This window comes from Aspergillus aculeatus, assembly GCF_001890905.1.
Source record: "Aspergillus aculeatus ATCC 16872 unplaced genomic scaffold ASPACscaffold_6, whole genome shotgun sequence".
Lineage (NCBI taxonomy): Eukaryota > Fungi > Ascomycota > Eurotiomycetes > Eurotiales > Aspergillaceae > Aspergillus > Aspergillus aculeatus.
Genome location: NW_017962981.1, coordinates 824,747 through 837,455, shown reverse-complemented (window position 1 = coordinate 837,455; position 12,709 = coordinate 824,747). Strand labels below are relative to the sequence as shown.

Below are 12,709 nucleotides of genomic sequence, written 5' to 3'. Positions count from 1 at the left end.
TTTAGCAGTATAGCAATGTGTTTTCAATTCGGCTTCTCGAGCTTGAAGTTCTTGCTCGAGGGGACAGGAATGTGGAACAGTACTTTCAAGGTGAGTTGTCCCACTATCATTAAGAGCAGTCACTGATATTCATGGCAGTACTACAAGACGCCTTCAAGGCGGTGGATGCCTCAGAAAGTAGCTTCAGGATGTGCGGGTGCCCAGCTCGAATGAAAAGGCAGCTCAGTAACCTTTGATAGGATCCTTTACTATATCGGCAAGCTTCAGGACTCGTGAGTCACTATGTAGCAACTGATACACCTATCCTGACATGCAGCAGTCCCGAAATGTATTTTTATGCACTAAAGCGGCTCCTGACTGAGATGACTGGGAGTCCGTGCCTTGATCAGGAACACCGATTACTCGAACATGTCTTTGTCAGGCTAGTCGATGCTCTGACAGATCCATGTTTTTCTACACAGGCGAGCATGCGACTCTTTAAGGAGGCTGTAGAAAACCTGAATTTCGACTCGCAATTCCTTAGCGTAGAAGCACAACAAGCTTGTTTGATGGTATTCTCTCAATCCTAAGGTCAACTATTAGTTGCTGAGCAAGTCAAAGATAGTCTGGAAGCACATAAATCGAGCGATATCGGATCATGATGCACTCTCCGCAGAACAATGGTGTCTCTTCATGCTCAAACAGCCAGTCATTCCCCTTTTCTCCGACACCAGATCTAAGCTATTCAGGTAAGAAAGATTGACACATCTTCCCATCAGAACTGACGAAGAATTAGGAGACTTATTCTTTGTGCTTCTGAGACACTGAGCACAACCGCTGCGGATACACTTTTTAATCAACTGCCAGAAGAATGCAGACATTGCCCGCTGACTTTGTATCTGATGTGCAAGTTGACCCTGCGGAACAGTACATGTACTTCTAGTAGGCAGTTCTCCTGCTCCCTGTTTCTAGCCTTCTGACAAGGCACAGGTTCTGTCTATATGCACGCACTGTTCGAGCTCGTCGAGACATCATCGCCGTATATCATATCGTGCATAGCGGAAGCATTTCGACAAAGAAAGATGATAGAGGCATTTCAATGTCTTCAGCAACTTTTTTCGAGCAAGGAAGGCCTTCAACCCGACAACCAGACAGGGCGTTTGTTCCAGTATGTGTGAAGTGCGTGCACCATCAGCTTTGCCGACTGACAATAATCCTATGTCTACCATCCTATATTTTGTCACTGAACTCGACGCCTGCGATGCCGCATATGAAGGGCTAGTAGATGCAATGATATCTGCATTCAAAGCAGGTGCGTGACCTCTTATCAAGTCCGACAAAGTGTCAGCTAACCCTACTAGCCATAGATAGGTTTCCCGCTCAGAAGCAAGCAGGCGCTTTCACCACCGACGAGCTAGAGTGGCTTGCGAAGAAGAGCTACAACCTGGCGCTGAGACTACGGGACTCAGAACACACAGAGCAGACACTGAGTCTCCTTGAAATATCCATCAGGGTAAAAGACAGCCGCTTCCATTCAATCTCCAGAGTTCCCGACTTACCAGCCTTCAGTTCATAGCCCTATATCAAGAACAAGTCAATCCTACCAACCCACCACTCAACACCACGTACCTCCTTTGCCAATTTCTAAAGACAACCAAGCACATATCACTAGCGCGCCAAACCACTGATCCAGTAAAGAAGGTCATCTTGCCCACTCACTTTCCATCATCCATGACCCTAACTCAACTCCCTCAACATCCAGAAAACCCATTACACAGCAGCCCATGAATCCAGCATGGCCTTCCAAGCAAACCTCACCAACTACCACCAGTGGCCCTACAATCCCAAAGCAACCCCAACTCCAGCTCCAAACTTGCCCTCAAACGCCACTCCTGCTTCAAACGCAAGCCTGGATTCAGACAGCAACACCTTCTGGCTCCCAAAATACCGCATCATTCTCGCACTCGACCTAGAAGCCTCAATCCATCTCAACAGCGACGACGACAATGACAACAGCAGCAGCAGTAATTGGACCCACATAACCAACCTCATCCACCTCTCCTCTCCCATCCTCACCCCCCAACAAACAGCAATCTACCTCGACATCCTCCTCCGCGCCAGCACCACCACCCCTCTCACAAACATCATCCAAGCCATCAAGGTACGTCCCCCTCCCCCATACGAAGAAGAATACAAACCACCTTCCAACGTCCAAGCCCAAGCCCCATCAAGCCCCAAAGCAACGCCTGAACACACCATCCGATTTTAACCACAACTTAAAAAAGCATCTCCTCCGAACGATCCACACCTCCCCCTCCCCCGACCTCACCAAATCCACCAAATCCACCACAACCACAACCACAACCACCACCACCATGTATCAAACCCTCCCCCGGTACCTGCACGTGCTGTACCAGCTGGCCCTCGACGCAAGCCAGCCCGACCTCGCGGAGTCGGTCCTCGATCAGGTGCTGGTCCTCGTGCGGGACTGGCAGATGACCGAATTCCCGGCGGTGGAGGTGCAGTGGATGGCGTCGGTGGCGTTCAATCGGGCGGTGGATTTCTATCTGGCCGGGGAGGATGAGGAGTGTCGGCGGTGGGCGGGGAAGGCGATTGCGTTGGCGGACTTGCTGGTGGTGGTGGTGGATGGCGGGGGTGGTTTGTTTGGGGGGTTGTTGAGGGCGAGGTATGGGAAGTTGATGGTGGGAGGGGTGGAAGGATCGGGGTCAATGGATAAGGAGTCGGGTGGGATGGTCTGAATTGGGAGGTTTCAGCTGTAGGTGGCAAGTGTTTTCTCTGCTTCCACCTCCGCATTATGAATGTATGAGCGAGTCTATGGCTCAGCTACAAACTAAATATGAGGGGCAAGTGTGACAGGTCTATATTTAGCTAGGTGGTCGATCAGAATCTAACACGGATGAAGACACGGTCAATCACGAGTTAGAAAGATCCATAGCCCGATGCAAGAACCATCAAAGTTAGGCTTGCTATGGTATTCGACCAATATGGGTATCATTTTGAGCTTAGCTAACAAGGCCAACATAAAGGATGTGATGCAAGTGAAAGGAAGTTGAACGACTTCCCGGGAAAGAACCAATGACACCAAAGAAATGCGCTCGAGGAAGAGTATAAAGAAGGTTTAAGAAGGGTGCATATGAACTAGAAGTAAAAATCCCAGCTGAGGAGAGAAGCCCTCACCCTAAGTAGAGAGAAGACTAAATGATGCCGCAGCATAGCGACTGGATTGGATGGGGGCCGCAAACTCAAATGTGTCCTTGCATAGAACTCCGGTAAGAAATGAAGGATATATCTCCTGAAATGCGAAGTCCTCGCAATTGAGAGGTTGAAACGAGGAACAAGTACATGGGAGCACCTGAACCGCTTAGAGCTAAGGTGGTGTAAGCGATGAACTCATCAAGGCGAATTCAAAGCGCATAGATTCCGCTTGAATTTATAACAGCTGAGAGGCAGAAAGGAAAGAGGATGATCAGGAAGTATTGTGCTCCCTAGGATTTGGTAGAAGAGTGCAATGGGCCTGCCATTGAATCTCATTTGTTCAATCATCGCCATTCAGAATAAGGGAAGAGATCTCTGAGGGCGCGAACGAATCTGTCCGTTGAATTTCCGGCATCGAAGATAGTCGCTCGGTGCTATATGAGTCTTCATGGAGCTTGCCGATTCCAGACATCTTCTGATTTTCTTTGCCGCTGCTGTCGGTATCGTTCTCGAGGGTCTCACGGGTCCTGTTCCGCGAAGCCAACACACGCAGCGTGAGCTCTAGCTCTCTCTCTAAATCCCTCTGAGTATGTAAATACTCTGTCGAATTGTTGAGCTTTTTACGGTAAGCCTTTAATGTTCGACATACTTGATCGGTGGACGTATCGAGTGCGCCGAGTTCGCTTTTCCCCATACTCCTAGCACGAGCCCGGAAGTCCATAGATGAACGGCGAGATTCTTTGCGGCTACACACGGCCTTCTTAGCACTGGGGGGCTTTTGTTTGCAGAGTGAGGGTGATGTATGTGCTTTGTCTCGATGAATGCTAGACGTAGGTGAGCGGCGACTAGGTGTCAATGCGGGTGAGGTCGGAGAAGTGCTTCCAGATCTAAGGGAAGGCGACAGGGATAATTTAGCGAATTTCCGCAAAAATGTTGGAGAATGTCCACGCGCAGGGGTCGGAGTGACCGCAAGATTCTCCTGCCGCTGAAACTCGGCAATTTCATGCCTGGACAGGACTTTGCGTAAAGGAGGCTTGGAGACTGCGGAAGCTTTGGTTGGAGCGTCATCGTCTTCCTTATTACTAGTGTGCACGGAATCTCGAGGTGCTTGAGCAAGCAGCGATAAATCCCATAGCATAACGAGACCATCAATCCCAGAGCTGACTAGAGAGCACTTCTTCCCTTGGCTCGATGACTTAGAACTCCTCGGGAGCAGACAAACGTCGCTAACTCCTTCGGTATGTCCGAATTCAGCCGCGAGAAGGACGCCTCTGTCCAAGTCGTACACACGGATGGACTTGTCTGATCCTGACACTCCTACGAGCAGTCTAGGGGAATCATGTTCCGGATCGTCGGCAGAGACAGCTAGGGAGCTCATGACCACTGTATCAGTTGAATCAGCGTCAGTGGTCCGGAAAGAATGAGTTTGTCGACCAGAACTCAGGTCAATGCGCTGAACAAAGCGATCAGTAGTGGAGACAATGAGTGTGTTCTCATTTCTTGGTAGTAGTGCCATGGATACTGGCGAGGCCTTCAATGTTATCACTTTGGAGACCAAGTACGCGAAAGCAGACGCGCCGTGAGCCTCGCGACTCACGCGCTCTCTGATCTGAATGGTACGATCGGCAGAGCATGATACTAGTCGCTTTCCGTCATCAATGAAAATGATTTCATTGACAGCTCCAATGTGGTCGTCCATGGTCTGAATCAAAACAAGACTCTCATTTGCCCACAGAAACAATTGTATAGTGCGATCGCGACTGGCGCTAGCAATAAAAAGACCCTGGGCGGAGGAATGTACAGCAATATCAGTGATCTCCCCACTGTGAGCTCGAACTTCTTGAATGCAATTCCATGGGTGATTCAGCCAGAGTCTGATAACCGTATGTTAGTGAGAATATAGCAATGGTCAAATCGGGTCAATATGATACCTTAGGGCACCGAATTTGTCGCCAGACAAGAAGCAATCCATATTATCAGTAGCACACAAGACTTTCAGCTCGTTGGAGATATCCTCATTGACCCCGGTGGGATGCTCAAGAATGATCGAATGTGAATCCCGGCACTTGCCTGTGATATCCCAGAACTTGACAACTCCATTCCGTGACCAGGTATAGAACTCTGCTCCAAGGTCATTGGGGTCCGAGAATGGACGAATACCAAGGACAGCATCCCTGTGAGCCTGAAGAGTGTTTCCCAAATCACTATCACTGATATCCAGATCATCACTCAAGTCTTCAGTCGAGAATATCTTGATAGCGTTGCTAGAGTCCATTGCCACCAAGTTGGGACCAAGACATCCCATACATGTGATGGTAGGTCCCTTTGAACTCGGTTCCACTGAGGATCTACCAGAAAACGCAGGCGAAGATGGAACGGTTAATGTACGTAATTTTGCCAAGGTCATGCACTGGATACGTCCGCCACGTCCACCAACCCAGAGACATGAGCGGCCCAGATCGACCGCGAGAGAAGTGATAGCATAATTAAAGTAATGGGCAACAGACAGCTTGTGTGTTCCCTCGTTGTGATCCAGGAAGCAAAGAGCCCCCGTGTCTGTTCCTACTACTGACTCGCAGTCAGACACGCTAGCTACGCTGGTGAACGTGCTTTCTGCTAGCGAGCCTAGCAAGCAATTTCTCCCAGACAGAGCTTTCGGAGTATGATTAGATGGACTGGCGCTTGGTTCGGCAGTAAGCCGAGATTTTGGAGATCCCGGTCTCACGTCCGGCAGCCTCCAAACCTTAACATGTCGGGTGCCCACTCTGAACAGCTTGTTAGTATTAGTAGGCCAGACAGAGCGATAATTAATGTGACTTACGTGACCAAAGTCTGCCCAACCCAAGCCATGTCGCGAATGAATGAAGTGCATTTATTAGTGGAATGCAGCCTGGCCGATCCTGTCTTCGGGTTCACGGACCAGACAAACAGGAATCCATCATTGACATCGCCAAGGGTGGCAAGATACTGTGAATCTGGGCTGAAAGCCAGCCCACGCACCCCAAACGTATGCTCGGTCAGAATGGAGAGTGGGACTTCACCAGAGGCGCCTTTAGCGGTTGAATAGATAAGGACCCTCGGACCATATCCAGTCTAACAAATATCAGCATAGGAGTACGTTGATACAAGCTAATTTACGGAGACATACCTCCCCAACGGCAAGCAGACCCCCATTCGGACTAATCGCGACGCTGGTGACTGCTTTCACTCTTTCCCGAGATGACCATCCACGTGGACTATTGCACTCCACCAGCTCATTACCGGCATTACCACCGTGCAGGACGCTTTGGGCTGCAGACCTTGTACCCGAAGGAGTTTTTGCTCTGCTGTCTGGAGTAGTGGGAGGAGTGGAGGTATTATAGAAAGACGTGACAGGATTGACACTGGTCGCAGAAGGTCGCGCCCTGAAGAAGCGTTGCTGGAGGGTACTTTGCTCGTCGATTTCCGCTAGAACGACGGTTGAGCCAGCGCAAATAGCGAAGGAATTACTCCCCGCATGACTGGAGAAGCCTCTGGGCGAGTTGGTGGTCGTACCGATTACTGTCTGGAGGGCCAGGATCGCCTGTTGTAGTGGTGTCTTGTGCATCGAAGAGCGTGTGGAGGGTCTCAGAACAGGTGAATTTGTAGGTGTGATGCGAAAGGACGACCCCGAGCTGGTCTTGCTTTTCGCGCTCAGAGTATTGTAGGCCATGGCGAGTCGGAGCGGGTTTGTAGGTGATTATGGTAAAACGCCTTGGAGACAAGGGGTGAGGTTTTGGTGCATTGGTACTTTCGAGTAGTGTTTTTTTTAGAGGGGATGGACCCTTGTATGAATTCGCCTGAGAACTGGCAAGTCGTATTGCTCATATGAGGAAGGAGCCGCGATTGAGGGGCTGCGGAGGGGATTCGATCGAAGCCTCCTTCCGTGTCGGTCACTGCGAATAATGATAAATATAGTCAATGCGAGTATTCTTGGTTGTTTTTAATGAAGCAGCGTCGTTCTAAATTTGGCCAACGCAAGTGGTCGGGTGCGCAAAGGCTGGAGAAGAGGGGAGCAGAAGGCGGCGGCGGCGGCGGAGGAGCTTCAAGGGAACGAAGGGGTAAGCAAATCACGATCAAGTCATGGATTGAGCCACCGATAAATGAGCGACTAGAAAGAAGAGAGACAGTAAGAAGTGAAGAGAAAGAGAAGAAAAGGAGAATTGGACAAATGATCGAAGCGGGCGGAGAATGAGTGAGAACATCCGATTTGAAGATCGGACAAACAGAAGAATGTGAGGCAGGTAAACACTGTAGCTGCTCCTCCTTCCACGCCGGGCGGAGAGCCGAAAAATGACGGACGAACCCTTGGGTATTTAGCGCGGGAAGCTAAAATGAGCGCCCGGCGATGGGAGATCTCCCCGTTGTCTGATCGTCCCGGAGCCTGCAGCAATGAGAAAGGAGAGGAGCAGAGAATGAGAATAGAAGGTCTGTTGCATTAGTTCCTTGCTGTTCGGCGCGCACTTCTTTGAGGGTCTAGTCACGTCAAAATCTGTTGCAAAACCGGGGACACCTGGGCAGTGAGCGAAAGGCAGATCACATCTGATCATGTCCACAGGGCAGACATTCAGTGGCCCCAGCCTGTGGGGGGAGAGCATCCACCCTTGGGAATGGCGCCCTTTCTGACTTCGGCACCCAATTCATCCTTCCATCTGGGGTCGCAGGCTGTCAACATTCAACGTTTGGTGGGAAAAGGCCAATGGGCAGGAAATACGGAGCGGCACGTCCTATTCATTCAGTACCATGGTCTTGCTCTAGGGAGTCATCATATTGAGTTGAATGGTCGAATCATTCATTGCTGCGCTACCGCTCAAAGAACATTGCAGGCTTCAGGCAGATGTTGGGTAGCAGAATGTCTAAGGTATTCTTTGACCTTTGAAGTAAGTCCTCTGCTGCACTGGGTATATTGCACTGGCTTGAATTGTCCAGACTAGGTTTCGGTTCCTGCAGGCCGCGAGGCAGTCTTTGTTGTCCTTAGGACCACTGACAAGAGTATGGACTTCGCGCCGAATCAAGGGGGCTGCTGATTCGCGCATCTCACAGATTCTTTACTCTTCACTGGTGAGTAAGCCATCATGAATTAACTAGCGGTGAGCGAGTTTCAGATAGAACAGGAGCAATGAGAATGTCGAGAATCTCCTGGCGATTCCGTCTGCCGACATCGTAGATGATAGTGGATTGGATAGTGGAAGATCAACAGTTGACTGAGCGGTTGTATGTCGGCCAGTCACATGACTACTGGGGGAAGCGGTAAATTGTTCTAGCCCCGTTTCTAGAAGTCTCCCGCGGGATTTTATCAGCGCGATACTTCTTTTTTCTGGTAGCGTTTGCCTCCGACATCTTCCACAAGCCAGCGCATCATCATGTGGCATTCAGGGGCTGCTTCAGCACGAATGCACCTGTCATCTCTGCTGCATGAAGCTTTTCAATCAGATCTTGCTCGCTCTACCTGTCGAGTTTATCAACGTCGAAGCTTGTTCCCGATAACGCCTCTTGCCTATCGCAAGCCTGGCGCTCAACGCAGTTTCAGCTCCACTCATCAAATCCAGATACATAATTCTCATTCATTGTTGTCGTCCAGTGATACCTTCGAAAATTCTCCGGATGCGACGAACAAGATAGAAACAGTCACACCGGCAAAGAACGAACGTGGCGACAACTCGACAGATACCGTCGTACAAACCTCAGAATCCTCATCTGAGACTAACCGGGTTCCTTTTACAAAACGAACGGATGCCACAGGTGCTGGTAGAGAGAGAGCTAAAGGCTTTCGCAGCAAACCCGATTCACGCGGCGATCGATCGAAAATGAAGCCCTCGGAAGGGAAGCCAAAAACTTGGAGGGATGCCATCAAAAATACTGGCCCGCCGAAGAAAAAAGAGCACTGGCAAACCCAGAAGGCTGCTCTGAAAGAGAAGTTCAAGGAAGGATGGAATCCTCCTAAGAAGCTTTCTCCCGATGCGATAGAGGGAATCCGACACTTGCATCAGGTGGCACCAGATAAATTCACCACACCTGTTCTCGCCGAGCAGTTCAAGGTCTCGCCAGAGGCGATTAGACGTATTCTGAAGAGCAAATGGCGGGCATCAGACAAAGAAATGGAGGATCGCCGGAAGCGATGGGAGAGACGACACGATCGCATCTGGGCTCACATGACTGAGCTCGGCTTACGACCACCTACCAAGGATACGGAAAAAATTCAAGACTCGCAGGTCCTCTTTTACGAGGCTAAGGGCGATGAAGACAAGGTATAGACGACGTCGCTATGGCTTGCAGGAGCACAAACACAGCACAAACACTGTATAATACCATTGCATGATGTACATTGACGAGCCGGGACGGTGGCGTTGTATGGGTTGGCGTTAATTCACTTCTTCCTATCTCTAAATCGAAGGCAATATCATCTGTCCTAGCGCACTTGCTCGTAGTGATCAAAGCTCTAAACAAGCAGGGAACAGTATTGGATCAGGAACCCCACATGACAGTAGACGTCTTACGCGCTTAGTTGGGTTCTGCTTATCTGGTTGTAAATTGCATTTGATGTATGCACTTATTAAGGGTCTCGGCTAGACTAGTAAACCCATCCTCTCCTCCGCTGCCGCCGCCGCCAGGAACGTTATGGAGCGGACTGAATCGCTAGGCTACGTTCACCCGCTTCCTTTCGGCTCTCCTAATCCTCCTTCCACCATTATGTCCTTCGCCATTTGACGCCATGCCCTAGCTGGCAAACATCAGATCATTTCTTGACTGTGATATATACCTCCTGGCGCGTTGGTTTAAGGTTGTCTTTCCTTCAAGGTGGCGGCTGGTACCCACCAACCAACTGAACTACCCCGAGCTTCCTCCTTCTGGTTTTACATGCGCGCGCTCACCCAAAACCACATGGGAGCATTCCAATCGCCGCCATGCCATCAGACATCCAAGTCTTTGTGAAGTGGAAAGACCAGACAATATTTGCGGGGGAAGATGTGGAATGCACTATTACCTTCAAGAACGTTGCGGAGACGAACGTGGAACCCCATTTCGGGGGTCCGACCTCACACCACAGACAACCTTCGCGAGCTACAAGCACCCACTCCGAATCATTATTCTCGCTGAAATCACCTCAGAAATTTTTCTTCAGTCCGCATCGTCGCTCGTACTCCACAGCAGCTAAGAAAAGCCCGTCGCACCGCCTTTCATCCTCGGTGAGCTCGCCGTTGATCGGTTCGCACAGCTTCCCTCCTCCGTCTACTCCTCGCAATGGCTCAGTTGCCAGTGGCAAGCATAAACGATCGGTCTCTATACTCTCCATTGATAGTGAAGGAACCGGAGAGCCGACACCCCGGACATCATCACAATTCAGCCACCCCCGACCACTAAGGCGTCATGGGCGCGCGGCAAGTTTACAGGTCCTGCCAAGGAGACATGAAGCATATGAGGATCAGTCCGCAATAGGTACTTGATAGCGTGTCAGAGATCACGGGTTGAATGCTAAAAATCTTGCATTTATAGGTGGGCGCAGTCCCGTTCGCAGCTTCCCACCTACGGAGTCCTCATTTCATTCATCTCCCGGGAACCCCAGAATCGACATCGATGGCCCGAATGACACCAGCCGCCCTGGCTCAAATATCTACAGTCCTAATCGATCAATTGAGCCACCTCGTACCCCTGCGCGTCGGCCTCCATTGTCACCGATAGATTTCAAATTTCCGCCGTCCCCAGCTGCCGACACCAACAGCCATATAGGCGTTTCAACATTAACATCGCCGATTGAAGAGAATCCCACAGCACCCAGACCCAATGGGAAGGAAATGACGGCTTTAGCGGCACCGGGACACTTGCCGCAGCTAACGAGAATCATGTCAACTTCCAGCCTGGCTGGAAGTCACCGAAGTAGTGGAGATTACAACTCGATCAGCGACAATTCCTCAGAGACTCTCCAGTCCGAGTATACAAACTATTCCATGACAGTGCCGCGCCCGCCTATTGTATCCCGCCACTCACGACATGTGTCAAGTGTGGAATCCCCGGGGCTTTCGCCTCACAGTCAGACACTGCTTATGGGCTACGCACAGATCAGCGCTTCATTTACGGTGGATGGCTCTCTGATCCACCAATCTATCTTTGAGGAAGTCAAGCGGAAAGGTGTTGTCGGAGGAGCAGGGGGCGCAGTTGGTCCGCCAAGTGGGAAACCAGCTGCGAGCGAAGAGAAGAGTCGCAAAAGCGGCGGCTTCTGGGGCGCGTTCAAATGGAATGCAATTGAGGAGTCTTTGAGTGGCCTTCTCTCCAACAACGAACTGGATGGCTTACGAGACATGCGAGGCGTCTCGTCGTCTCGATCGATACCACTACTTTCCACAACGCAGTCGCTTCTCTTCGTAGACTTGCGCCTGGCACCTGGGGAGGAGCAGTCGTATTCGTTCTCTTTCACTCTTCCAAGTGGCTTACCAGCTAGCCACAAGGGAAAAGCGATCAAGATATCCTACAATCTGGTCATCGGCACACAACGGCCGAGTAGTCGTAACGAGCCGCAGCGGGTGAACCGCATTAGCATACCTTTCCGTGTGTTCAGCGGAGTCAATGGTAAGTGTTGGGCTCGAGCCAACTAAGAACAAAGTGATTAATTCCTCTTACAGGCCAGGGAGATATCATGGGCCATGATCTGATGAGCCCCTATGTGCTGCTCCGAGATGAAGCTAGGGTACAAAAGGTCGGAACGAACCCAGCCCCAGTAGTGAAGCCCAAAAGCATTAGTGGCCCTACGTGGACGTCGGCCCCAGAATTCCTGTCATACGTGGATGACATCCTTGAAAAAGCCTCCCGAAACAACTCGCTGCACCCACCCGAAGCTTCTGCGGAACATCGAGCAAGTCACGAATCGGCGACCGGGCGACTATCCTGCAAGGATGCCATTGACCTCGCCATCCTTCGAAGCAATCAAGCGCTTCACTCATCTCGTAGCCCCAATCGGTTCGAGATCGCCCGCAATGGACGCCGAATCGCCGTTGTTGTTCTTAATCGCCCGTCTCACCGACTAGGCGAGACGATTATAGCCACCGTGAACTTCGCCGATGCCGCACTTCCTTGCTACGCTCTGCGTGCCACCCTTGAGAGCTCCGAGCGGGTTGCCCCGGCTCTGGCTATCCGGTCGAACGCGAGCATCCGTCGTGCAACTCGCAAGGTCCATGCCTCGTATTTTGAGAACACGCTCTACGCAACCCGCGTGGTCTTCAGTCCAGCAATCCCTGTCTCTGCGACACCTACGATTCTCACCACTGGAGTCAATCATGAATGGGAACTCCGATTCGAGTTCGTTACCAGTAATGCTCATGACGGGTCAGCGCCATCGGGTTCGCGATTGTTGGAGGCCGTATCTGAAGACGAACGCGAACGGGTCATGTCAGCTTTGGAAACCATCGGGTGCGAGTCATTTGAGATCGCAATCCCGATCACGATTTATGGCGAGACAGTCAGGGAGCGGCTGCCAGAAGAAAACGAAGGATACGCTATTTGA

General features: G+C 50.9%; 4 protein-coding genes across 4 annotated transcripts; 3 read left to right on the top strand and 1 right to left on the bottom strand.

Moving 5' to 3' along the window:
• The first annotated feature begins 1,761 nt into the window (after positions 1–1,761).
• On the top strand, positions 1,762–2,749 carry ASPACDRAFT_1855400 (uncharacterized protein). Its single transcript, XM_020197436.1, has 2 exons — positions 1,762–2,140; positions 2,265–2,749. The coding sequence occupies exons 1-2, from the start codon at positions 1,775–1,777 to the stop codon at positions 2,736–2,738; spliced, it is 840 nt and encodes a 279-aa protein (XP_020057195.1). The 5' UTR covers positions 1,762–1,774; the 3' UTR covers positions 2,739–2,749.
• Positions 2,750–3,535: 786 nt separating this feature from the next.
• Positions 3,536–6,886, bottom strand: ASPACDRAFT_27479 (WD40 repeat domain-containing protein; the record flags this gene model as incomplete). The annotated part of the gene is made up of 4 exons (XM_020199496.1): positions 3,536–5,069; positions 5,127–5,960; positions 6,017–6,288; positions 6,344–6,886. The coding sequence occupies 4 exons, from the start codon at positions 6,884–6,886 to the stop codon at positions 3,536–3,538; spliced, it is 3,183 nt and encodes a 1,060-aa protein (XP_020057194.1).
• Positions 6,887–8,478: 1,592 nt separating this feature from the next.
• Positions 8,479–9,741, top strand: rrg9 (mitochondrial ribosome assembly protein RRG9). The gene has a single exon (XM_020196052.1). The coding sequence runs from the start codon at positions 8,577–8,579 to the stop codon at positions 9,465–9,467; it is 891 nt and encodes a 296-aa protein (XP_020057193.1). The 5' UTR covers positions 8,479–8,576; the 3' UTR covers positions 9,468–9,741.
• Positions 9,742–10,118: 377 nt separating this feature from the next.
• On the top strand, positions 10,119–12,709 carry ASPACDRAFT_59674 (putative intracellular protein transport protein (Sat1); the record flags this gene model as incomplete). Its single annotated transcript, XM_020203472.1, has 3 exons — positions 10,119–10,650; positions 10,708–11,778; positions 11,832–12,709. 3 exons carry the CDS (start codon positions 10,119–10,121, stop codon positions 12,707–12,709), a joined length of 2,481 nt encoding a protein of 826 aa, XP_020057192.1.

Coding starts and splice junctions, on each gene's coding strand:
- rrg9 (XM_020196052.1), top strand. CDS start 8,577: ATGTGGCATTCAGGGGCTGCTTCAGCACGAATGCACCTGTCATCTCTG.
- ASPACDRAFT_1855400 (XM_020197436.1), top strand. CDS start 1,775: ATGGCCTTCCAAGCAAACCTCACCAACTACCACCAGTGGCCCTACAAT. Junction 2,141..2,264: donor ACATCATCCAAGCCATCAAG/GTACGTCCCCCT, acceptor AACTTAAAAAAG/CATCTCCTCCGAACGATCCA.